Source organism: Pelophylax lessonae (genome assembly GCF_965119305.1).
Source record: "Pelophylax lessonae genome assembly, chromosome: 3".
Lineage (NCBI taxonomy): Eukaryota > Metazoa > Chordata > Amphibia > Anura > Ranidae > Pelophylax > Pelophylax lessonae.
The window spans coordinates 321,479,033-321,506,782 of NC_138770.1; the positions used below are offsets into that span (position 1 = coordinate 321,479,033).

A 27,750-nucleotide genomic window follows, 5' to 3' on the forward strand; every position below is an offset into this window, starting at 1 on the left:
TCCGTTTTATTGGTCAGGGGCATCTATCAACACCCCTTTAAACCCAGAGAAAAAGGGAGACCTAACCAGTTGAGAGAGTTCTCATGGTACCCCAAAAGCAGGAACATCTGTCGAGTTTGAGAGCCGATAACACCTGGCTTATCTACTAAACTCTGATAGCACCCAGGACATTGACTGCAATTATTCTTCCTGCTCAATTCTACATTATTTTTCTATTGCTGAATTATCCCTCTATTTCTTTGAAACACTTTTTTTCTGTAAATATTTTATTTGCACCAACCTTGAACTTTTCATTCTTAAAACCTTATTTTGAAAAGTGTTTACCTTGTCCCTAAGCTCTTAATGCAAGCTCAAAAAGAACCTGTCTTTTGAGGAGTGCTACAGTATAGAACAAATCCTATATACATACCTGTCTGGCAGGTATGACAGTGTGTGTGTTACAGTCGATTATTCTAAAATCATAATTGGTATTGCTAGAATTACGAGCTTCCTCCCGCTAGGACTAAATGGAGGTGGTGGCATTTAAATGGTAAATTGCCTAATTAGCCCAGTGACAATCACTCTCAGCTTGCTGGCTCCTAGATTGTGGCCCCGCGAGCGGGAAAATCTTTGTGCAAGGTGCAGCTGGGAGTGACATTGTTACGTAAGTGACAGTGTGGTGTGAGATTGGTGAGATTTGTCACGAGTTAGTGAGAAGGACAGGGATCTGATACCCGCATCCATCACATATTGGCTGGCAGCGTAAGTGGCATAGTTTTGCATTAAAGCATTCAGTCCATTGTTAGGAATTAGCTCTGCACTAAAGGATTGTAACGTTTGTGGAAACAGTCCTTAAAGACAAGTTGGTGCATATTTTCTGTTTTTTAAAGAGACATAACTGCAACAGCTACTTCCTACAGCTCCTTCCTATCTTTGATTTCTGTTCTATCTTTTCTGCTTGCAAACATGCCTGGGTTATCAGAATATAAGAAGATGAGCAAAAATGACCTGACGGCTGAGTGTGCATTAAGAGAAATTGACGTCAGTGTCAAAAATCGCGAAGGTATAATTAATTCCTTACAGGAGTATGATATTCGGGCGGACCAGAAACCAGGGGAACCTAAACCCCGAAAGGGTTCCTGCTACTTCAGAGCCCAGTGGTTCAGAAACAGCTTTGCAGGATGGGCAACCAGAGACTGACACTGGAGTATTGCTGAATGTCACCTCCAAGCCACAGCATGAGCAGGCCAGCCCCAGATTGCCCCAGATTGCCTGCAACCAGCATAGACTCTCCTCAAATGCAGGAAACACTGCAATGCATCAGGGAGATGGATCCTGTAGTGTACCTGCAGGTTCTGGAACACCAGGCTGCAGCTGAGAAATGCCAGGCTGAGAGAGAGGCTGTGCAGAGGGAGGCTGATCGCCGACACGAACTGGAGATGGCTAGGCTCCAGAAGCAGTGACAGGCTCAGAACCTTGGATCCCTAGAGCACAGGGATGCCTATCTGACTGTGAGCCAGGCAGCCAAATTTACAGTCATGGAAAAGGACAGTGACATTGACGTCTATCTACTGTTTTGAAAAAACTTGCCGTCAGTACCATCTGCCCCAAGCACAATGGGCTCAGTACCTGACGCCAGGGCTGTGAGGCAAGGCCCTGGATGCTTATGTTGAATTGCCAGAGGAGCAGAACGAAGATTATGAGGCCATAAAGGCTGCGATCATCCTAAAGTATCAGTTGACCCCTGAAGTGTAACTTAAGTGATTCAGGTCCTTGCAAAAGGGGCCTGGGGACTTATATATGGATGCGGTAAGTCGCTTACGCACCACATTCGGGCAGTGGACTAGAGGCTTGAAAGCTGTTTCTCTTGAGGCCCTGGAAGATCCTATGATTGAAGATCAACTTTTGCTCATCTGTCCTACAGATGTCAGACAGTTTGTGTTGGAATGGAAGCCAACCTCTGCCAAAGCAGCAGCAGAACTGTCAGATACCTATATCCACACTCCTCTGAATGGCTGGAAAGGAGGGAAATCACCCATGGCAACCCTTCCTCCGCCTGAAAATAAAGTTCCTCAGCAGCGGGCACCTGCAGTTCCTGGTGCCAAGCCATTCCTGACTGACAACTGCAGATGTTACACCTTTGGAAAATCTCAGGATACAGTGCCCTGGGTAGAAGTAGATGACATCATCTGGCCAACCGGCTAGCAACCTTTCCGCTGTGCTGTTTATCAGTAGGAAACCTCAGTGTCAAGATCTTACCTTGCCCTCCTGTTGGCATCCATCATGGAAATGTGCAGACTGCTTCCATTTTATTGACTCTGATTGCATCATCGCTTGTCTGCTGCCTGGGCATTGCACAGTGATGATGCTGCACAGCTGACTATCTGTCACCTGATGGGTTGCAGTCCTTGCCCTTGTGTTTGTGCTCCAAGGTGCATCTCTGCTAGCAGTCCTCTGTTCTCCGTGTTCCTCTGTGTATGACCTGGCTTGGCTGATGACTTTCCTGGCTCTCGACCCCGCATTGGCAGATGACCCGGCATCGGCAGGCGACTCGCTTCTGGACTCGCCCCAGGCTTTTGAATGACTACCCGCTTCTGGACTTGACCCCAGCTTGTTCCTGCTCCCACTTCCTCACTCCTGCTGTGCATTTAATGTTGTTTGCTCCAAAATACTGCTTTATTTTACCTGCATCCCTGTGTGGTCTGGTTTCTTGGCACCCTGAGCATGTTCTCCCTGTGCCTGCATGGGTTTCCCCTGGATACTCCAGTTTCCTCCCCCACTCCAAAGACATGCTGGTAGGTTAATTGGCTCCTGTCTAAATTGACCCTAGTATGTGTATGTATGAATGTTAGTTAGGAACCTTAGATTATAAGCTCCTTAACGGTTGGGACTGATGTGAATGTACAATGTATATGTAAAGCACTGCATAAATTAATGGTGCTATATAAGTACCTGAAATAAATAAATAAATAAATAAATAAATAAATAAATAAATAAATGATGAAGATGCATTGGCAAAAATGGTGGTAACTTGCAGTGCTGCAAAGGCAGCTGAGATGCAGGCCCTGGTCACAGAACATCAGGAAGAGGTCTCTGGGCCCTCTCCTTGTTCTGACTCATGGTACCATGAAAGCAGGAACATTTGTCAAGTTTGAGAACCGATAACACCTGGCTCATCGACTGAACTCTGATAGCACCCAGGACATTGACTTCAAGTATTATTCCTCCTCAATTCTACCTTTTTTTTCTATTGCTAAATTAGGCATCTTTTTCTTTAAAACATCTTTTTTTCTGTAAATATTTTTTTGCACCAATCTTGACCTTTTCCATTATTAAAACCTTATTTTGAAAAGTGTTACCCTTGTCCCTAAGCTCTTAATGCAAGCTAAAAAAGAACCTGTCTCTTGTAGTGTGCTACTGTATAGAATAAATCCTATGAACATACCTGTCTTTGGTGACAGTGTGTGTTACAGACGATTTTTCTAAAGTCATAGTTGGTATTGCTTGAATTACAAGCTTCTTCCTGCTTGGACCAAACTGAGGTGGTGGCATTTAAAGGGTTCATTTCTTAGCCCAGTGACAATTGTCTCAGCCTGCTGGCACCCAGATTGTGGTCCCCCGAGCTGGAAAATCTGTTTGCAGGATGCAGCTGAGAGTAGCCTTGTTACGTAAGTGACAGCGTGGTGTGAGATTGGCCGGTCCTTTGTCTCGAGTTAGTGAGGAGGGCAGGGATCTGATACCCACGTCCGTCACACCCATAACCTGTTAGAAATTCTGTATATAGTCCTACAGAACAGACAGTGCAGAGTCCACATGTATTTATCTGCTGATTAACTGCAAACAGGAACTTTATTTGGGGAAAAGACATAGAGCATTCTATAGATGCAGCTAAAAAAATATAAACACTGCCATCTACTGGTTGATGTAGTTGCACAAAATACATGAACAATGTAATCCAACAATAGGACTATATTCTCATATTCTGAGCTGAGTGCTTCCAAAATCCATTGAATATAGATAGAAACAACCATATTCTGAGTATAATGTTTCCACAGTTCCCTGAGTATATAGAGAAAAGACCATATGTTGAATGGAGGACCTTTCCAGTTCAGTTAATATGAATATGGAAGGTAAACCGTGGACAGAGTACTGTTAGTTGAGAAAGAATTAGAAGCATTAAATAGTAATGAGAAAAGTGATGAAGCAGTTCTGTCCTCTACCCTAAAAAAAAGGTCTAGGTGACACCAATACTGTCAACCTTATATGTATACAACATCAATATTAACATTAAACAAACAAATGCCAGAGCGATGGGGCATAGTAATCCTTAGTCCAAAATATAAACAACAAGATAAAGCAGAATGTGAAACATTTTTATATCTGCAAAACTGGCTCTACACTTTTGTTTGCTCCATTCAAGAATCCTCTGCAAAGGGAACAGATATATCAAGCAATTCCCAACCTGGAATATTCTATGTATATTGAAATTGAAGTCAACTGAAAACTGAGACAGGTTCATATGCTCTTACCTTTGCTCTTGCCCTAGAAAAAGTCATTAGGGATAGACATAGGCAACAAAAACCTGGTAGTACAATATTCAATCAATTATTACAGCATCTTGCAATGACATGAATGTGTTATCTCAAAAGCTGTCAAGGAAGGTCTTATAGAACTAAAAGTGTAGCAGTATTATAGATCGGTGATTACTGAGCATGAAAACATTATAGAAAAGATTAACATAAAAATATCAGCAGTTACTTTGCAAAAAGCATTGAAAACATGTACTCTGCAGAGACCTAAAACCAATCATTTATTGTCATAGCGTAGCCTATTGCATACGGGTGTACACTGTCCTGTCTTAAGGACAAAGAGCTAAACCTTCCTGCTCAATAAACTTCAGATACCATATTTCTTTGATCTCAAATTTGATAGAACAAGCCAGGTGAAACTACAAATTGATAAAAATAAACATCAATAAGTACAATATTGCATACAACAAAGAAACAATGATCTATAATACAGGATGGGATAACAAGAACTCCCTTTTTAAGCTCTCTTAGGGTTGATGGCGAGAGATTGAGAAAAACATGTCTTGCTGCCCTGCTTTATCTTCTCAAAATGGTGGCTGATTCACTTCCTGTAGAAGTTCTACCCATAATGCTCTGGTTCCTAACAACTTTATTAAACACATTCTGAGTTTACAATATTGCAGAACAACTGAAGCTTGCAGGATAGGTCTGCAGGTCTGCAGGTGGACCTCCCTATCCTCAACACTCTGTTATTGCCATAGACATAGAAACGTCTAGTTTCATTGTAGATGTAACCCAGAAATACTTTACTGTCTGTGTAAAACTCAGCTTCTTGAATTTCTATGTTTGTCTCCATTTGCAATTATTTCACCTAGCTCTATAGCCAATACTGCAGCACAAAGTTCCAATCTAGGTATGGTGTGTTCGGGGAGTGGTGCAGGTTTTACTTTACCCTTTACAAACCCTATGTGGCATTGCCCTTTAGTGTCTATGGTTTTGGGGTAAGCTACAGCAGCAATTGCTTTAACAGAAGCATCTGAAAACACACAAAGTCTTTTCATCTGAACTTCTGTAGATGACACGGGGGCATATGGGCGTGGAACTTTGAGGCTACATAGAGCTGTTAGTGAGTCCTTCCACTCTACCCATAGGTTCTTCCTGTCGGTGAGGAGAGGGTCGCCCCAGTCTAATGTCTCAAAGGTGAAGTCTCTAAGTAGTGCTTTACCCCAGATGGTAACACGTGCTGCAAAGCCTAAAGGATCATGCAGGCTGTTTATGGTAGACAGGACACCTCTACGGGTAAAGGGCTTTTCTTCCACATTTACTTGGAAGGTAAAAGTGTCAGATTTTAAATCCCAAAGCTAACCAAGGCTGTGTTTAATGGAAAGTGAGTGAACCGGCAGGACTGGTAGTGGATCCTCTGGACCAGAGAGACGATGGCGCGGGTTGTACTAGAGGACCGGTTCTAAGCAGTTACTGGTCTTCACCAGAGCCCGCCGCAAAGCGGGATGGATTTGCTGCGGCGGCAACTACCAGGTCGTGTCCCCTAGTAACAACTCGACCTCTCTGGCAGCTGATATGACGTGGTACACAGGGAGTAGGCAAGAGTGTAGTCGGACGTAGCAGAGGTCAGGGCAGGCGGCAAAGGTTCAAAGGCGAGTAGTCGGTAGCAACGGGTTCGGCAACAGGCAAGGCAAACTAACACAGTAGGGAACGCTTTCTCAGAGGCACAAGGCACTAAGATCCGGCAGGAAGCTGTGGGAGGAGAAGGTATTTATGGGCAGTGCACAGGTGAAGCCTAATTAAGTCAGCACTGCCTCTCACAAACCTTAACCCTTAATAACCACTTTGGGCCAGGCACCAATCACTGGTGCACTGGCCCTTTGAATCTAAGAGTCCCGGCGCGCGCGCACCCTAGAGAGCGGTGACGCACACGCCGAGACGCTGGAGTGCTGCCTGGGGGCATACGCTGTGAGCGCTCCGAGGCCAGCAGGGGGCCCGGAGTGCTCAGCGTAACAGTGAATCTGTGCCTAGATCTAAGTCCTTTAACTCACTAGAATGACCTTGGGCAGGAAAGGTTTCTATATCTTCCCTACTGTTGGAAGCAATCTTATGGAGTCTTAAGTTGGAACCAGCAAGCATTGCCTGAGGTCTTTTGAGGAGTCTGATTGTGGCTTCATTTGTGGGTAGTGATTTCAAGCAGTCGTCTACAAAAAAAATCCTTGTCCACAAATTGTCTGACATCTGACCCATACTTTGACTCTCCAACTCTAGCAGAGTGTCTGGGGCCAAAAATAGCAACTACAGGAAAAGGACTGTTGCCAAATATGGCAGTATTCTGTGATGTCTCCAAAGGGGTTGTTGTCCCTGAGCCAAAGAAACCTCAGAAAGTTTCGGTGTTCTTCTTTAACAAGAAAGCAATGGAACATTTTTGTATGTCTGCAGTAAATGCAACTGAATCCTTGCGGAAGCGGAGGAGTACACCCAACAGTCTGTTGTTAAGGTCAGGGCCAGAGAGAAGGACATCATTTAGGGAGACACCCTCATGCTTGGCGCTGAAGTCGAACACTACTCTGATCTGCCCTGGTTCATTAGGGGGATAGACTCCGAATATAGGTAATTACCAGCATTCCTCTGAGTCTTAGAGGTTTGTGGCTATCTCAGTATGACCATTCTGGAATATTTTCTCCATGAAGTTGCTTTTCTCCATGGTTTTCTTAGAAGATTGTGCCTTAGGGAAGTGAAGCGTTTACATTCTAGCTCCCTGTTGTTAGGCAATTCACGTCTTTGTGGCCTAAAGGGAAGAGGTGCAACCCAGCTATTAGACTCATCTTTCTCTATACTCTTTTCCGTAACTTCCAGAAAGAGCCTATCCTCAATGGACATTGCTACCTGATTGTCCTCTTTTGCTCTCCTGAACACTGTGCACCCTAAGTCGTCTTGGTCACCATCTTATGTATTGCTGTCACAGGGGGAACTTAGGAAAGGAAGAGGCACAGGGTTGCTTTGTGGTAGCTCCTTTATGAGGATGTGACTTTTAGTGATGGACAAACATCCGCCGGGCCGGTTCACGAACGCGATCGGCGAACTCGCTCAAATGTTCGCAAACCATAGGTTCGCGACGGATCGCTTTTATTTTAATGGCAGGCGAACATGAAAAACCTCCAGGTCATATTTGCAGCCACAAAATACTTACTAGCTGTGCGCACATAGTCCCACAACATGGACACTGACATACCAGAAGTATTGCTATTGGAAAAGTTGCCATACATTTTTTTTTTTCTCAGCAAAAAAATGTGTTTTTTTTTTTTTTCTAAATCAGCCAGAACTGACAGCAGCTGGTAAATACATGTCAAATACATATAGGGTCTATTCACACGTGTAAAATCCTGTCCTACCCCTACCACCCCTGCGGAAGGGCATGCCTCTTCCTCTGCCTGTCATTTTTTAAATGACCCTGTGACAAAAGTCTCTAGAGAAGCGCAGTATATGTGGAAGAAGATATATAACACCCCGCTTCAATCTGTCATTTTGGGGGGCCACTGGTCTATCACACCAGTTAAAAAATATTTTCTAGTAACTTTTGTCACTGTGTGTAGCAGAGTTGACGCAGCGAAAGAGGCAAAATTTTGACAGTACCCAAATACACTAATATGCATTCTATATTAGAAAGTATATCATAAGTGTATTACACCCCTATATACTGCACACCAAACAATAGTACTCCTATACCAGTCCTTAAAAGGACTTTTGTGGACCTATTACCTAGCGATTTGTGTCATTGACAGTCTGTCCCTGATCCACACAGCAACCTCTCCCTTCACTGACAAAAGACAGAATATAGGCCAAACAATAGTACACCTATACCAGTCCTTAAAAGGACTTTTGTGGACCTATTACCTAGCAATTTGTGTCACTGACAGTCTGTCCCTGCTCCACACAGCAACCTCTCCCTACACTGACAAAAGGCAGAATGTAAAATGTCAGCCAGATCAGGTATATTTATAAGGTAAGGGGTATGTCCATGTGCTGAAATGTTTCAATTGGCTGTCCTGTACCACCTGATGGATGTGTCATGGGTCAAAGTTCTTCATAATGTAAAAGAATATGGGGGCCGTGAACATGGCCATATGTTCGCATGATCGGCGAACAACGAACGAGCAAAGTTCGCAGCGAACCGACCGATGGGCGAACCGCAAGGCCATCTTTAATGATTTTGACAGGGCTGGAAAAGGGAAGGATGACCATTCTCTAGTGTACTAGTGAGCAAGTTATTAACAGATGTCGGTTTGTGTGTGCCCCCCAGGCAAATACCACCTATAATGACCCACCCAAGATCAAGTTTTTGGGCATATGGGGTGTTGTGAGGACCATTAATCTGCTTTCTTGCTTTGTGGGTGTAACGCTCCTGCGTTTTATGTATGATGTGGATTTTCAGCTGCAGAAATATTCCACTTCAGTAGTCATGTAGAGAAACGCTGAGACACCATTCCCAACTCTCAATGACTCATCATGTGTGGAGGATCTCAATTCAGCAAGTAAATACACACACTCAATAAGATGTTTCCTAGAGTGGCTTATGTATATAGTAACACAGTGATGATAGGCTGAAGAGACAGGTTGGGTAGAGATGGTAGATGACAGACACTTGAAAGGAAATGTTCTTGAAAGTAAGATAGTAGCAGATGAGATGCAGATAGGTTTAGCAATCATGTATGGTAGCAGATGACAGAGTAGCAGGTGGACATACAAGAGAGATCAACCCAGTGCAAGAACAGGTGGTAGTAGGCTCAAGAGCTGGCAATCTTAGATAATGCAGATGTAGTAATAGTCCTTAGTGTGCAGAGCTAGATAGTGTAAGCTTTAGTATGAAAGTTATAGAGGTTTCCCCTACGGGGTACTTATCACTAATAGCAATGTAGCAGAGGAGAGGTTCGGCAAGAGCGGATGATCCGGTAGCGGGATACAGGGATCAGCGCAGCGTGGTTCCGACAGCGAAGTAAGCTTGCAAGCATGAGAGCTTCAAGACAGGTTAGCATCAAGGCACAAAGCAGTTTGAACAAACACATGTGAGTGAGAGCCGGCGATCTAAATAGCCATCAGTCCGGCGCTCAGTGATGACAGCATCAGTCTTAAAGGTGTATGCGCACCTTACCAAAAGAGAATGGTGGGGCGCATACACTTATGAAAGAGTAATTAGGGTACCCAAAGGTACCAGAACATTACAGTGGGCTTGTAAGATATCCCTCCCTAGGAGTAAGATTATCTGAGCCTGATCATCTAGTTCTGGTATGAGAAGTGCTATGTGATTCAGGTGCGTCTGGTGAACTGCTGCATCTGGTGTTGGGATCTCAGATCTGTTGTCTGAGATCTGATTGCACTCTAATATGGTCGGTAATGGTAGACATGTCTTACCATCCATAGATTCGATTTGTACCTGCACAGGTCCTAAGGGAGTAAGGAGGACTGCTGGGGCCCTTAATGTTTAGAATGTCAAAAAACACAGATCTAGCTTGTAACTTATTACTCTAATCATCCAAGATGGTGTAGAGCTTGACTTCTTTGTCTCTGCATCCTTTTGGGTAAACTCTCCCTAGACAGATTTTGGAACAGAATCTGCCACCTGTAGTTCTTTTGCAGACTTCAGTGCACTGGGAAGTGATTGCTATTACAAATATCTAGAGACAAAGTAGGGGTTTCCAGGCTAATTTGGGAGAAGGAAGACCAGAGAACCAGTACATTAAAATAAACTCATTTATTGATATAGCTTAAAAAAAAGTATGTATACAATGGGGGATGTATAATGTCACATATAAAACATCCCTCATATATAAGACATATATTAAAAACCACAGCACAGAAATATATTAAAAACCACAGCACAGAAATATCTCCCTGTTATGGGAGCAATACATGCTTCAAGCTGATGTTGGTGCAAGAAGTCTTTGATGATATTCGATTTGTGGGTCCCAATGAGCCAACGCGTTTCACATCAGGCTTCGTCAGGGCCAAAGAGACCGAGCAATACCGATATTTCTTGCTGTATATGGAGGTTAGGATGACAGGTAGGGAGAATCATGGTCCCTATGGTCAGGTATATGATTAGAGGTGTCGCGCATTGTTTTTAGTGCTCTCCTAAATGGATAATATGGAGCCCCCGTATAACGGTGACAATCATTCCATCCTGTCCTCTGTAAGAATTTATTTCCTCTTCCTGGTTCACAGAGCCAAGGGGAACATGATAACCGGGCTCTTGTGTTATAATTTTTACTCCCCCAGGGACACACTTGTCCGACTCACATATAGAGTCCACCTTATTGAGGAATAGGGAGCATGCCAAACGATGCCCAGTTATATACTTCCAAATAGTCCACTATAAGTATATGGAGGCAGGCTCTAGAATGGTTTAGGTTATACACCATTCAGAGTCATGATACCCATTCATGACCCTATAGGTAGCCTTGGTATCGGTGATTCTCCAAATTGTGCCTGCCTGACACAGATCTAGCTTGTAACTTATTACTCTAATCATCCAAGATGGTGTAGAGCTTGACTGCTTTGTCTCTGCATCCTTTTGGGTAAACTCCCCCTAGACAGATTTTGGAACGGAAGTGATTGCTATTGCGTCTGTTCTAGAGTCTTTGGCCTCCCTGCCTTGCTCCTTATCACTATGGACAGGTGGGAAGGTTCTTGGAGCTGGCCCTGGGTGCAGAGCTGTGTTGTGATCTGTGCTGTCACATTCTGTACACTTAACAGTGACCTTACAGTCCTTGGCGAAGTGTGTTTATGAGGAGCAGCACATGTAACAGATGTTGTTCTCTTTGAGGAAGGCCTTGCGATCCTGGATAGTCTTTGTCCTGAAGGTTCTGCATTTCAGAAGAGGATGTGGCATCTTTTGCAGAGGGCAGAACTTAGCAGGGTCACTGTCTTGATCCTCTGGCTAGGGCTCTGCAGATCTGTTGGAAGGAATGTTAGTTTTGTGCACTGCTACTGGAGCCCTGAGTTGCTTAGGGCCATAAGAAGTGGCATAAGACACTGGAAAAATTAAGCTGGAGTCATCTTTCATTCCTGCTTCTCTTTCAACAAAGTCCACAAACTGTCTAAAGGGTGGAAAAGGTACATTGTGTTTTCATTTGTAGTTACAGCCATGAGCGATGCATCTTTGATGCAACTCATAAGGAAATGTTTGTGCTAAGGAGTTAATACCTCTAGCTAAGTCAAGATAAAGAAGGTCAGGTAAGTCTCCTGCTTTAGCAACTTGTAACTCCATACACCGGTCACTGGATTCTCTGAGTCTTTGGTAACCTCTGCTAGGTATTTTTGGGAAGTCCTCTATCCTTTTAAATAGTGTACTCTCTATAGCCTCTGGTGAGCCATAACATCTATCCAGTCTGCTCTAGTTGTTTGTAAGGCCTATCTCAGGGTGGTTTATATTAATACCACTTTACCACCGGAGGATTTTGCTGTCTTACGTCCAGGCCACTTTTTGCGATTCGGCACTGTGAAACTTTAACTGACAATTGCGCGGTCATGCCACGCCGTACCCAAACAAAATTTACGTCCTTTTTTTCCCACAAACAGAGCTTTCTTTTGGTGGTATTTGATCACCTCTGCGCTTTTTATTTTTTTGCGATATTAATAAAAAAATGCGAACATTTTGAAAAAATAACAATATTTTTCTACTTTGACAATTCAAAAATATCCAATATATTGAATTTTTGTCATATATTTAGGCCAAAATGTGTTAAGCTACATGTCTTTGACAAAAAAATTCTCAATGAGATTTTTAACCGCTTTATGACCGGAAGGATTTACCCTATTCCTGACCAGGCCATATTTTGCAATTCGGCACTGCGTTACTTTAACGGACAATTGCGCGGTCATGCAACGCTGTACCCAAATAAAATTGTCCATATTTTCCCCACAAATAGAGCTTTCTTTTGGTGGTATTTGATCACCTGTGCGATTTTTACTTTTTGCTCTATAAACAAAAAAGAGTGACAATTTTGAAAAAATAACAATATTTTTCACATTTTTTTTATATGAAATTCCCCCCCCCCCCCCAATGTAAAAATCAAAATTTTTTATCATTTTAGACCAATTTGTTTTCTGCTACATATTTTTGGTAAAAAAAAAATCACAAAACGCGTATTTTGATTGGTTTGCGCAAAAGTTATTGCGTTTACTAAGGGAAAGATTTTTGTCATTTATATTGGTTTTTTTTTAACGAGTAATGGCGGATATCTGCGATTTTTTTTGCGGGACTGTGACATTGCGGCGGACAGATTGGACCCTTGACTGACATTTTTGACACTTTTGGGGGTACCAGTGACATTACTACAGTAATCAGTGCTATACATATGCATCTGTTACTGTAAAAATGACACTGGCAGGGAAGGGGTTAATTTTTATTGGAGAGGGAGGGGTTAATGTATGCCTGGTGCTTACTAACGTGTGTGGGGGGAGGGGACTGAGTGACACAGGGACAGATCGCAGGTTCAGCTATGCTGAACCCTGCAATCTGACCCTGCCTGTCACTTAGGAGATCCGCCCGCTTTGTTTACACAAGCGGGCGGATTTCCACACAAGATCCCCGAAGATCACCGCTGTTCCTCCCCTGGTCCGACTCCCGCTGTAACTGAATACAGCGGGAGCGAGCCTCGCCCACAAGGGGAAGAGTCCAGCGACGGAACAAGCCACTTTGCCGCAGTACAGTCAACTTGACTGGTCGGCAAGTGGATAATGTCTCTGATTCTTTTGGCATGCTCAGCAGAATCATTGCCGAGCCACTTTACAAAGAGATCTATCTGTTCCCTGCAGGATAGATCTAGACCCTTGATGGCACTCTCGAAAAGAAGATCGCCATGCCCTGTAATGCTGGAGGTGATCACTAAATTTGACAAGTCCTTGGGTAACTAACTCACGTTTTGCAAGGAACTTGGCAAGGTCTACAGTAGCCTGATTGGCATTGGGGTAGGCTGCTGGTGTATTGTGGTGTGGTGTATAGGCATACCTGGCAGAAGTCTCTTCTTTAGGCAGGCTGGGTTTATGCTTGCATAATGTTGGCGGCTCGTATCAGCTTGTTGCATACTCCCTAGGAGTGAAAGCAGGTGTTTGATGTTTGTCTGAGTACCTTGCTGAGTAGAAGGTTTGGTTGGAGCTGGATAGTCTGGATCTCGGTCAGATTTTTCTTGCTTGTAGCACTGTGGTTCAAGGTCGGCTTCTTGCTGCTTTATTTGATGTGACTCACTGATGTCATGTTTGATTTCTTGCTGTGGCTTCTAGAATACCCTACTGCATTTTCAGAGATGCTTCTTGCTGAGCTAGTTAAGCCTCCAGGTGTACTCTTTGTTGTTCTCTCTCTTGCTCCATGTGTACTCTCTCTTACGCCATGCATACTCTCTCTTGCGCCATGCGTACTCTCTCCTTCTCTCTCCCTTGATCCTTGTGTACTCTCTCCTTCTCTCTCTCTTGCTCCTGCCTCACCTTTTCTGCTTCAAGGTGAGCCTTTTCTTTGTTTCTCTTCAACTCTTGGTCTGGCCCTGACTCTCGCTGCTTCGGTTTTCGAACGGGCAATTGCTGCTGCATTTGCGACCGATGACTTGGATGAGCTTGCTCGCGGTCGTGTTTTGTAAGAAGATACTCCACTGTGAGACATGGCTGCGGGGAGAATCTGTCCTGCTGTGTAGAGACCACTGTAGTGTCGAGTGTGGGGTTGCTGCATGACAGAGCGTGTCTCTGTGTAGCCTGGCTGCTTGCTTCACCTGCTGAAGGTCTGTTTCATCTAAGGCTTCTGACTGTATGGATACTGAGTAGCCCTGGGCTGTACAGTCTTCCAAAGTCAGCTTATCTTCACCCCAGAGGTCAGCAAAAATGTCACTGTTCTGTCTCTAGGACAGAGAGCCAAACCTTCCTTCTCCATAAACTTCAGATACCATATTTCTTTGATCTCAAATTGATAAAAATAAACATCAATCAGTACAATATTGCATACAACAAAGAAACAATGATCTATAATACAGGATGGGATAACAAGAACTCACTTTTTAAGCTCTCTCAGGGGTGATGGGGAGAGATTGAGAAAAACATGTCTTGCTGCCCTGCTGTATCTTCTCAAAATGGTGGCTGATTTACTTCCTGTAAAACTTCTAGCCATAATGCTCTGGTTCCTAACAACTTTATTAAACACATTCTGAGTTTACAATATTGCAGAACAACTGAAGCTATACCAAAAAAGGTCAGTAGATGGAGCATTGCGCTCTGCATATAACTAACTTGTGTGAATCAAGAAAACCCAACATACTTTTTTAAACAACATAAACACAAGTATACTGAATAAAAGTCTGGCGGACAGAACATGCACCCCAAAGGTCATGTGTGTGTGTGTGTATATATACATACATACATATATATATATATATATATATATATATAAACATTTTAAAATGTATTAAAAACCAAAAAAACAGTACTGCATTAGTCTAAAATTTTGGGTCTTTTTTTCGTTTGTAGCAAAAAATGGAAAACCCAGTGGTGATTATTTACCACCAAAAGAATGCTCTATTTGTCCAAAAAAAATGTGATAAAAAGGTCATATGGGTACAGTGTTGCATGACCACACAATTGTCATTTAAAGTGATACAGCAATGAAAGCTGGAAATTGGCCTTTGGCAGGGAGGGGTGAAAGTGCCCTATATTGAAGTGGGTAATCTATGCCGTAACACACATTAACACGTGTGCATTAATGCACCACAACAGATACAAAACATGTACGGTACATGATCATTTTTTAAAAACCCGCAACGTATATGCATTGTGATGCACTGCTGTGCATTGTGCTTTGGGCTCTGTTGTACAATGCCTTTGCTTGACATTCACCCACAAATAGAACCGCACAAGGCATAGAGCAGATGTATTGCCATGTGCTGTGGTAATGCAGGTTAACGCTTGCAATTTTGCACACTTTCCCACGTAGCATAAGTGTAAATGGGTCCTAAAACCCTCAACTATAAAAAATATATTGCTTGCCTACCTTTCAGCTCAAGTTGTTTATACCATATTTTTACTCATTATTACAAGGAAACATTATTGAAAGCTTATTTTTTGGAGGTAAGAAAGCTATCTACACTGAAAATAAAGCTGTCAGCCATTTTCAGCTTATAAAAGTAAAAGTACAGCCTAAGGACAAATGAGTAGGAGGGCACTCTGTTTAATAGGGGTAACAGCAGGCATCCAGTGGTACCTTCTCCTATAGATTACCTTTCCTTTGGTATATTTTAAATGCTGACAGGTTCCTGTTAGGCCCAGATATTGCAAACTGCAGACATTTGACTTTGTTGTTATTGTTACCATTCTGCTATGATATGATGATTGGGATAAAATGTACTGTTCTAACTGTCCTTATTTCAAAGCAGTGGAAATTCTGCAGCATACCAAGTTGCTTAGCAACTGACATTTGCTTGTGCATACTGCACTCTTTTGATGGGTTCTTATTATGACACTCTTGCTTAAAAGATAAAAAAAGTACCATCAGCATGTGAAGTTTAAAATTAATTGTGCAGCCAGACTAAAGCTTTGCATTTTAGAGGTCACAGTAATAAACATCATAATCCATAATACCTATAATACCTTATGCAGTGCTTTTAAGTATAATGAGCAATGTAGACACATATGCATTATTTAACTTAAATGTTATGTATTTTTTACCTCTCTTTAAATTACCAAAACATAAATCTATTAATGCATTATATAGGGTTCAATTTGAGTTGGCCAGCCCTTTGCAGCTATAACAGCTTCAACTCTTTTGCGAAGGGTGTCCACAAGGTTTAGGAGTGTGTATATGGGAACGTTTGACCATTCTTCCAAAAGCGCATTTGTGAGGTCAGGCACTGATGTTGGACGAGAAGGCTTGGCTTGCAGTCTGTGCTCTTATCCATCCTAAAGGTGTTCTATCGGGTTGAGGTCAGGACTCTGTGCAGGCCAGTCAAGTTCCTCCACCCCAAACTCCCAAACTCGCTCTTCCATGTCTTTATGGATCTTGTTTGTGCACTGGTGCACAGTCATGTTGGAACAGGAAGAGGTCATCCCCCAAACTGTTCCCACAAAGTTGGGAGCATAAAATTGTCTAAAATGTCTTGGTATGCTAACGCCTTAACTTTTCCCTTCACTGGAACTAAAGGGCCAAGCCCAACCCCTGAAATACAACCTCACACCATAACCCCCCCCCCCCCAGTGCCCAAAGCAAGGTCCATAAAAAACACGAACGAGTGAGTTTGGGATGAAGGAACCTTACTGGCCTGAACAGAGTCCAGACCTCACCCTAATAAGAACACCTTTGGGATAAATTAGAGAGGAGACTGCGAGCCAGGTCTTCTTGTCCAACATCAGTGTCTGACCTCACAAATGCGCTTCTGGATGAATGGTCAAACATTCCCATAGACACACTCCTAAACCTGTTGGACAGCCTTCCCAGAAGAGTTGAAGCTGTTATAGCTGAAAAGGGTGGGCCAACTCTATACTTGACCCTACAGAGTAAGACTGGGAAGCCAATAAAGTTAATGTGTGTGTAAAGGCAGGAGTTCCAAAGATTTTGTCAATATGTTGTATATCTCCTAACTGTCATAAAAGAAAAATGGCAAGGCTTGTCAAAATTGTGTTTTGGTTTTTTTTCTTTTACTAAGTATTGCTGGATTTGTGATGATTCTTGATGTATAATAAGTTGGAACATAAGTTTCCATATTTTCTTATTATAATATACCAGAAGGAATAAACAAGTATCTAAAAATGTGGTTCCTGTATCATATTCTTGTTGATCAGCTACTGTTCCTAAAAGCATAGGAATATCAAATAACATCAGTACTTTTATAACTATTTATAACATGTTGACAGGTGCCTCAAGATGAGTGGGGAGGGTATCCCTCTGGTAGTAAAGATGAGGAGATCCCCTGTCGAAGAATGCGAAGTGGGAGTTATATAAAAGCCATGGAGGAGGACAGTGGAGATTCTGACACAAGCCCTAAAACATCCCCCAAAATATCAGCAAGGCCTGAACCACTACTGAAATCTATTGTGCAAAGATCACATGGAGAAGTGCAAAAGTAAGTCACTTTGGGTTAAAATTTTTGTCTTTTATAATGGATAGTATTATTGCTATATCAGTTTTTATATATTTTGTAAACATTTAGCTACAGCTATATCTGCAAAAGCAAATAACTTGGTATAGTAATAAGTGTGCCAAACCTAAACCTAAAATTCAGTGTTAAGCGCATTAGCACCTAGCTTCTGGAGCTTGAAAGCTAAGCGATTGTGTTTAGGGGCTGCAGCTGCGGGTGATTTGTTGGGGCAATGGCAGGTGTTAGTGTTTCATTTATCAGAACACCATGGTTGATATGGTGTTAGGATGATTAAAGCACATTATTCCATTACTACATTGTATTGTAAACTGGAATAGCTCAACTCACCATAATGCAGATTCAGTAGGAGCCCTGAGCATGAGACTTGTCACCATCACCTGCCATCAGATGCAGCGTGTCACTTGCCACCTGTCACCTATCACCAGATGGAGCATATCGCCTGTCACCAGATGCAGTGTGTCACTTGCCACCTGTCGCCTGTCACCAGATGCAGCATGGCCACTTGCCACCCATCGCCTGTCACTAGATACAGCATGTCACTTGCCACCTGTTGCCTGCCACCGAATGCAGCGTGTCACTTGCCACCATCACCTGTCACCAGATGCAGCCTGTCACTTGCCACCTTCGCCTGCCACCAGATGCAGCATGTCACTAGCCACCTATCACCAGATGGAGCATGTCACTTGCCACCCATTGCCTGTCATCAGATGCAGTGTGTCACTTGCCACCTGTCGCTTGTAACCAGATGCAGCATGGCCACTTGCTACCCCTCGCCTGTCACTAGATGCAGCATGTCACTTGCCACCCGTCGCCTGCCACCGAATGCAGCGTGTCACTTGCCACCATCACCTGTCAACAGATGCAGCCTGTCACTTGCCACCTTCGCCTGCAAAAGATGCAGCAGATCACTAGCCACCCGTCACCTGTCACCAGATGGAGCATGTCACTTGCCACCCGTCACCTGTCACCAGATGCAGTGTGTCACTTGCCACCCGTCGCCTGTCACCAGATTCAGCGTGTTGCTTGCCACCCATCGCCTATCACTAGATGCAGCGTGTCACTTGCTACCCGTCGCCTGCCACGGAATGCAGTGTGTCACTTGTCACCATCACCTGTCAACAGATGCAGAGTTGGGGCCCCCCACTTTAAGTCGGAAGCTCTAGTGGATAATGTTATAATTTCTACATTTAATGCAATAACAAAATATGCAAGAGTGAGCATGTAAAATGTGGAAGTTATATCAAAATTTACTTCTGGGTAAACACAACAAAAATAGCTCAAAATAGTCGATATCTGAAATTATGCTATACAGTAAACCCCCCTCCATTGCGGGGGTTACGTTCCGGACCCAGCCGCGAAAAGTGAAAATCTGCGAAATAGAAAAACCCTATTAAAATGCATTGTAGGCATGTTTTTTTTACTGTCACTGTATGTGTAAAAGCATTTTAAGGTCTTTAAACACACTTTTAAAACAATAGAAACTCATTTAAACACATAAAAGATACTGAGAGACATAGCAAGAGCTATGGAAAACACAAAAATATTTAATATTTAATGATTTATATAGTAAAATAACATTACAAAAAAAAACGCAATATACCGGGAACGCAAAAACTGAACCGCGATGGAGCGGGGGTTTAGTGTATTTTCACTTTACTACCTCTACATATACTATTTAATACTGTTCATTATCAAGAGAACCACAAAAAAAAAAACCTAATTTCAAAGTTGAAGAAAAAAGTAATTCAGGTAGATTTTCTGATCCCAGAGAAGAAAAGTAATTGGAAACTGTTAAGTCTAATTAGGGAAACTAGACTGATATTAAGTAGAGCTCTGTAATACAAAGGTTACTAATGTGTAGAGAATAGCTTTTTTATTAAATCATCCTCACTAGAAAATGGAAGGCAAGGCATTAAAATCATGTGACTCAAATTTAATTGAAAGCAAATGCTGTTTATCACCAGTAAATAATTCAGACTTACAATGCATTAAATGAATTAACGTTGCAACTACATTTGGAAAACACAGAGGACCAAAAGGAAATGTGATTCAATTAGATGGCAAACAAAAAGCACACTGACAAAGAGTTTCTGCAGGGAGCTGACTATCTATAGATTATTTCATTACATACCTGTGGTTGTTTTTGTTGTTCTCTAAGCTGACACTGCTCTAGAAAGTATTTTTCTTGGTTCGAATGACACTTTGAGCACAAACTGAACTGACTTCAAGCATAGCCACTTGGCTTACAAATGTTCGATTTAGCCTGACAAACCTTGATAACGTTTATGATAATAATTGCCAACAGTAGACATGTTTACCCCTTGGCTTTAGTTCTTGCTGCTGATGCTTACTGGTGATCACTTTTCTGGCAGTAATCATAAGTGCAGTCAAACTAGATTCATACCGTTTCCTGACTGTGGTTGTGCTGATCCCTGCTTAATGCAGTGGTCAGTTCAAAATTGTAGTGGATGTCATTCCTTGAATCTTATACTGGTCATTATCCACAGAGTATATTGTAGTAGTGGTCAATCTTAGAATCTGTGTTGTCCACTCCATTGGTCTAGTCATGCTGACTAATTGTGTCTTGTGCTGTTCCCTTAATTGAGGTTGATTTACTAAAACTGGAAAGTGCTCTGTGCAAATGATTTGCACTAAATGGCCCCGATCTTCTTCATTTTGGGTCCTTCGCCAGTGGTCCTGGCCCCTTCCCCTGCCAGGAGCCCCAAAAAGCAAGCCTCTTACTTTGGGGGCACTTAAGCAGGCTCGCTCTTAAGCCACACTCCTGTGAATGGGCATTGTCCATTCACACACGGAGTGTGGCTCGGCCCTGCCTCCTGTTCTCTTACCATTGGCTCACTAGCTGTGATTGACAGCAGCAGGGGCCAATGTCACTCACTGCTGTGTGAGCCAATGAGGAGAGAGACCTGGGGAAGCCATTGCTCTCGTGCACATTGTTGGATCGAGATGTGGCTTAGATAAGTATAAGGGGGGGGCTGCATCTAGAAGGTTTTTTACCTTAATGCATACATAGCATTAAGGTAAAAAAAGTTTGCCTTTGGAACCACTTTAATTTAACAAGCTGAAGTTAGAAGCTGACTTGCTACCATACATAGCTTTGTGTCTGATGGTGGCCATTCTGTAAGTCTAATTGTGGTTGCTACCTAGTGGTCACTTACCTGCTTGTTCTTATGCTGCTTCTCTCAGTATTTTGCAACATCTTTTCATGGAGGATTGTTGTGAGCTGGCCAGGAAATAACACACTTCCAGCCTACTTAGTAACATAGAAGGGTGATGGCAGAAAAAGACCAAGTGATTCATCAAGTCTGCCTCATTTTGTATTTATATATGAAAGTAATTGGGTAGGGGAGGACTCTGTAGTCAAAAATACTATGGCACTATCCCCATATAGATAAGTACATTAGACAAAGGGTCCCCACATCTCATCAAGGAAGAGATAGGGGATATTAGTGCCCAACAAAAAAACAAAATACTACATGAATGCACTAAATTCTAAAAACATCATACAGTTTATTGTTACAAAAATCCTTAAAAGCATCTATGTTATCAAAACATATTGAACAATGTATCAGACATGTGTCATGACCATCCCGTGCAAACAATGTGTAGATTAGTGATGAGCCAAACACCCCCCTGTTCGGTTCGCACCAGAACATCTTGAACGGGGAAAATGTTCTAGTGAACATGCAAACTCTATTAAAGTCTGAGGGACACGAACATGAAAAATCAAAAGTCCTAATTTTAAAGGCTTAAATGCTAGGTATTGGCCCAGAAAAGTGTATGGGGACCTGGGTACTGCCCGGGGGGACATGAATCAGTGCAAACATTTTTTTTTAAACAATCTTTTTTACAGGAGCAGTGATTTTAATAATGCTTAAAGTGAAACAATAAAAATGAAAAATTCCTTTAAATATCGTGCCTGGGAGGCCCCATTAATGTGCCTGTAAAGTAGCGCATATGTGTGATGTATGTAGCCTGCTGCAGCAATGCTGACTTCTCTAAAGGAAAAAATGTCATTTAAACTTGCTCGCGGCTGTAATGTATTGTCGGATTCCGGCAATACAGATAAAAAAATAGAAAAAAAAATGGTGTGCCCCCCCCCCAAATCCATACCAGGCCCATCTGGTCTGGTATTGATTTTAAGGGGAACCCCATGCCAAAATTTTTTTAAAAAAACAGCGTTGGGTTCCCCCTTAAAATCCATACTAGACCCTTATCTGAGCACACAGCCTGGCTGGCCAGGATGGGGATGGGGCGAGCGGGCGCCCCCCCCGAACCATACCAGGCCACATGCTCTCAACATAGGGGAGTGGGTGCTTTGGGGCGGGGGGGGCTCTGCCCTCCCCACCCCAAAGCACCTTGCCCCCATGTTGATGGGGACAGGGGGTCTCTTCCCGACAACCGTGGGCTGTGGTTGTGGGGGTCTGCGGGGGGGGGCTTATCGGAATCTGGAAACCCGCTGTAACAAGGGGGCCCCCAGATTCCGGTCCCCCCTATGTGAATGCATATCCCATTCACCAAAAAAAGTGTACAAAAAAATAAAGACAAAAGCCAATTTTGGAAAAGTCCTTTATTAAAAAAATAAATAAACAAACAAAATAGTGTCCCCTGCCCGCCCTAAAAATATAAAAATAAAAGAAAAGAAAAAAGAAGCTCCTGCTTCTCTGGATGCTTCCCGCGCTATGAGCTGTTTTGAGTTTGACAGCTCTTTTATAGGGACCTGACGTCACAAGCTGCCCCACATTGCACTGCTCAGGTGCAGTGAATAAATTACATGATGTCAGTAATTTATTCACTGCAACTGAGCAATGCATTGTGGGGCGGCTTGTGACGTCAGATCCCTATAAAAGAGTTGTCATACTCAAAACCGCTCATAGCGAGGGAAGCGTCCATAGAAGCAGGTGCTTCTTTTTTTTTTTCCTATTTTATTTCTTTTTTTTTCAGGTGGGCGGGCGACTGATCATTGGTGGGACACTATTTTTTTTTATTTTTTAATAAAGGACTTTTCCAAAACTGTCTTTTGTCTTTATTTTTTGTGTATGCATTTTTGGTGAATACGTAGGGGTACAATGCCGTTTTTTTCAGCAATACTGACATAAACTGGTAAAAACTGAAGTGCCTATATATATATATATATATATATATATATATATATATATATATATATAACTTGGTATACTGGTATATATAACTGGTATACACTGCACCATCTGATCTCAACAAATCACCCGCTGGCCAAGGTATGGTATTCTACCAGCTACTCCACCGTCAAGCATGCTTAGGCTGAATACACTCTCCCTGCCTAACTAACTAACTCCTATCTCACACTACACACAATTGATGAGATAAAAGTTAAGAAGAGTGTGTTCAGCTTAAGCAGGATTAACGGTGATAGAATACCAGACTTGCAATTGAGATGGCTGTGGGTTCGATTGAACGAGCAAACAACCAATGTTTGAGACGAACTTACGTTAGACTCTAACTTGAAGCTCATCCCTAGTGTAGATTAATACTATAACAATTTTTTTTTTGGACATGATTTTTCAATCGCACGATTACAATAGATTTTATACAATTTGTTATGTCATGTGCTATTTTTGTGATATATACTGTATGGATTTATGTTTTATGCATCTATGAATTATAATATTGTCTTATGTGTGTTGTTCACTAACTTATCAAAATCAGAAACGTGGATCCTGAAGAAGCCCTTGATTCGGGTGAAGCGCGTCGATCCATATCCATATCCATATATATATATAAATCTACGCATTTTTTGCACGGGATGGTCATGACACATGTCTGATACATTGTTTAATAGTTTTTGATAATATACATGCTTTAAGGTATTTTTGTATCAATACACTGTATACGATTTTTAGAATTTAGTGCATTCATGTAGTATTTTCTTTTTGTTAGGTGCTTAAAAATCCCCTTTTTTCCACTATCTCTTCCTTGTGATGAGATAAGAAGACCCTTTGTCTAATGTTGTATTTATATATGTTTTGAGAGTTTTTTTTTTTTTACTTGGTCGGTCTGAGTATACAGTAGATTTACATTTGCCTTAAGCATGTTTAAATCTACTTGCGTTCAGTACATTCAGAGTTCCGTATGAAGAGAAAAGTAGTACTGCACCATTGGAGCAAGCAGGCAGGTAATATGTAGCAATATTTTTCTACTTGTTCACCAAAATTATGTGTATTGTTGATTTTTACTTTAATAACCATTTGGGTTACTTATTTGGCTCCTGTGCTGTATGAAATATACTTGAAAAACAAAAATTCAAGGCAGTCATGTTTTTTTATTTGCTGTGGAAGCTTGTGCCCAGGGCTGTGTTTTGTATTTGTGGGATTAGGTGTACCCATCTCTCTTTGCTTGCCACTGTGGAGAGAATGAGCTGTAATTAGAAGACACAGGTATGTCACGGTGACAAGCACTTCCTGTAGGATTCCTGCTCTTACTGTGTTATTCACCTGCTGATGACACTTGGTCAGCAGCCATTTACATTAGTCCGCAGCAGGTGTCTCTTCAATGCTGTGGGCTCTGAGTTTTGCTCTACGAGTGTCTGGCTACTAAGAGGATGTTTGACTCTTGGCTGCCAGTTAACCAAATATCTATTACTTCTATGATGATTCTTTGACTTGCTGTTTCCTGCCTTGCCTGGAAAGTACACAATCTGGCTGTATATTTAATTATTGTTCCTAGCCTATTCCTGAATAGTTTTGACTTGCATTCATACCGTCTACCCCTGCTGGACCAGGGTTCCAGGAAGTAAGGAATCTTTACTCTTTCTACCTAACTATGAGTAAGTTGTAACATGGATCAACAGGATTAATTTGCATGCCAAACATTATTCACTTTTCAGGATGTAGGCAGGAAGAAGCAGCTAACAGCTGGCATTAGAAGTTTTAGTTTTTGTTTTTTTACTTAAACAGCTCATCATGACTTTGCCTGTCAGGCCAGGAAGACTTAATTCACCAATATGTGTTTGGATTGTTGGAGGCAATCAGTGCCTACAAAGGATACTCAAAAGAATAAGGCCCCTTTTACACGGCTCCGTTCCATCAATGGAGCCGTGCTGCTCAGCGAGGGATCGATCCGCTGATCCCCCGCTGAGCAGGCAGATGACAGCACACAGAGCGGAGACGGAGGTGTCAGATCCCCGCTCTCCTCTATGGGGGAATCGGATGAGAGCGGACCACCTGTCCGTTCTCATCCGATCTGACCTGGCAGACGGATGGAAAATAGGGTTTCCATCCATCCGGATTTGATGGACAGGATCGGATCGGATGTCAGTGGACATGTTTCCACTGACATCCGATGCCCCATAGAGATGCATGGGGCATCCGTTTAGATCCGCCTGAAAAACTGACAGACGGATCTGAATGGTCCGCAAGTGTGAAAAGGGCCTTAAGAATATACAAAGTTCTCCTTGATTGTAACTGGTGGTAAATAGGGATATTTCAACAAAGATCTGGAAATTACACTAAAATGTCGTCATTTTTGTGGTTATATTGAGCTTTTAATAGCTTGTGAAGATTATGAAAGCTCATTTCAACTATTTTGGACCTGTTCTTGTACCAAAAAAGTCCCTTCTAAGCTTCAATATGTTATGGTTTTGTTTGCACAGAAAAAAACAAAAAGCAGAAGAAAAAGTAAAATAATAAATTAAGCCAGCAGTACACAAAATGATTAAAAATAAAACAAATACAAAAGACATTACATGAAAACAATTGAAAAAATACTCAAATACCCCACTCCCCCAGCCCCCTAAAACACATCTTCTAAAAAAGAAAAAATGGATATTTGTTTTGAAAGAAATTATGTAAGCGGCCCAGTGAGTGAAATAGAGAGTTTCCACTTTGGTAAAAATTCAGCAATAGCAAAATCAGTCTTACTGAAATTGCTCCACTCATCCCCTGAACCATAACTCATTGAACCCATTTGTCAGCACTACAAGACATTAGATCTAATTGCAAAGCCATTGGATTTTGGGCAATATAAAGTCACACAGCAGTGTTGCAACCTCAGCTCTTCTGTGCAGCTATATAAAGGACTTTTTTCATGGTATAGCTACATATAACTTAATGTGTAGGACTTTTGCAATGGGATGTGCTACTACTAATTTTAGGATTCAGTTTCTGCTGATGGTTACTGTGAGTTTTCTATACAAAAAGAAGTAATGAAAAATCTTAACAGTGAGGACACAGACTACATTTTTTTCATTAAACAGGGATAGATTAAAATCTTTCCATGGTCATTATTACTCGGTCTTCCTGTACTGTATAACTATAAAGTGCATTATGTCATTATGCATTGAAAAATATATCTATGAAATTATGTTTTATCTTTGTCAAAACATGGCAAAAATATGTTTAAAAAAAATCACCAGAGAAGTTCTGCAAAAATGAAAGGCTGCCACAATTGGGGTTTTCTCTGAAAATGCCATTTGGGAAGTTCAGGTTCAGTATATATTTAAGGAAGTTTACTTTATTTCTTTTATTGTTCTTTGTTTTTTCCTATTTGTGTGCATTTGATCATCATTTGTGTGCCATCATTTTTAACAGGTCCTTTTCTTTTGTAAAAAAAATTGTGGCAATTGAAAAAGTGGCACAAGAGCAAGTTCAGGGTAACTGAAAAGTGCATCCATAAACCTCAGGAGTAATTTCAGGCCTATTGCTATCATAAAAGCCTTTTCCATTTACTCCAATACTAAAAAAATTATATTTTATAAAGTCTTTCCAAGTTTCAGGAAAATGAAAGCTGTTCATTTTGTCTCTACCTAACCACTAATGTCAATGTTCTTCCCTGAAAAATATTTATATAGTCTTTACTTTTTATAAGGTCAGATTTATGCCCTGTAAATGCAATGACACAAACTGCTGCATAGTAAAACTATTTCACTGCAACCTAGGAACACCTGCAACCAGTTTTTTAATGCCACGTTCATTCATCAAATTGATTATTTACATGTATTATCTTGTCAACATTTTTTTGGGTTCTTTAACACTGGCACACACGGGAAATCTTAAAGAGCACACTTTTCAGCCTAGTGAAAAGGGTTGATAAGCTTTGCATAATTAACAGTTTGAATGAAGTTCAGTAAAATTAAAGATGTGTGGATATTTTTAACATTTGCTGTAAGTCAGCATCTGTTTCATATAGCACAGCAAGATCTTAAAGCAGAACTTCAGGAAAATATAAAAACAACACCTTTTATCGCAGTTCTGTTTGTTTTAATACCATATAATTATTTTGAATACACCATTGCTGAATAAATAGGCTCCTGTAAAAAGATACTTAAAGTGTTTATAACCCTACCAGCCTGTCACTTTAAGGCACAGGATATAGCTCAGTGCTTTTGCAATGGCAATTGTCCCTTTCTATTTTGTACAATACCTGTTTTATCCTACCTGTTCCTGTGTTCCCCTTTTAAAACTGACCACATTTATTATGGTTGCTGATCCATGATAGTGTGGTCAAATTGCCTGCCTCCGTCATCCAGCTCAGCATCTCTCCCTGTCATTTCCATAGTCTGTGTGTGAAGCTGTTCTCCTCCCTGCCCTTCCCACCCTCTCCTCCTGCTTTCATTGGCTAATACTATTCTTTGGCAGCTGCTCCTCCCTTTCTCTATGATGCAGACAAGAAGAAAATAAAACCAGTTCTCACAAGGTCAGAGTGAGAGAGGAATAACAGCCTCTCCCACTGGAGTCCCTCTGCTTGGGAGTGAGAGCAGACTGAACCATGTAACCGCACAAAAGCGCTTCTATTTAAAAGTACTTTCGATTTTGCAAAAAAAAAAAAAACACACAGTCCCATTACTATTGCCACATATGAGAATAGATAATGGGAGTGTGTTTATGAAACTTACAACCACTTTACAAGCCCATTCACACCTACGGTTTGTGTTGTAGTTACTGTACACACATATTAACACCACAGCGCAAGGGAAATACATAAACCATGCGTTAGTGCATTGTAGATCCATTTATTTTAAATGATATGAGAATGCACAAAGGGAATGCACCTGCATTGCAGTTTTCAGCACTGCACGTTTGTGTACTACTGTGTTGGGGTACATTGCATTATCA

The 27,750-nt window shown here is 41.8% G+C and overlaps 1 protein-coding gene across 8 annotated transcripts in view; it reads left to right on the forward strand.

Moving 5' to 3' along the window:
- Nucleotides 1-27,750, forward strand: part of DLGAP2 (DLG associated protein 2) — a 1,392,398-nt gene that overhangs the window by 1,146,199 nt on the left and 218,449 nt on the right. For all 8 annotated transcript variants that reach the window (XM_082249548.1, XM_082249549.1, XM_082249547.1 and 5 more), the window contains one exon: nt 17,397-17,605. In XM_082249548.1, the coding sequence (XP_082105674.1) occupies nt 17,397-17,605 (209 nt within the window). The remainder of the gene's footprint in view (nt 1-17,396; nt 17,606-27,750) is intronic.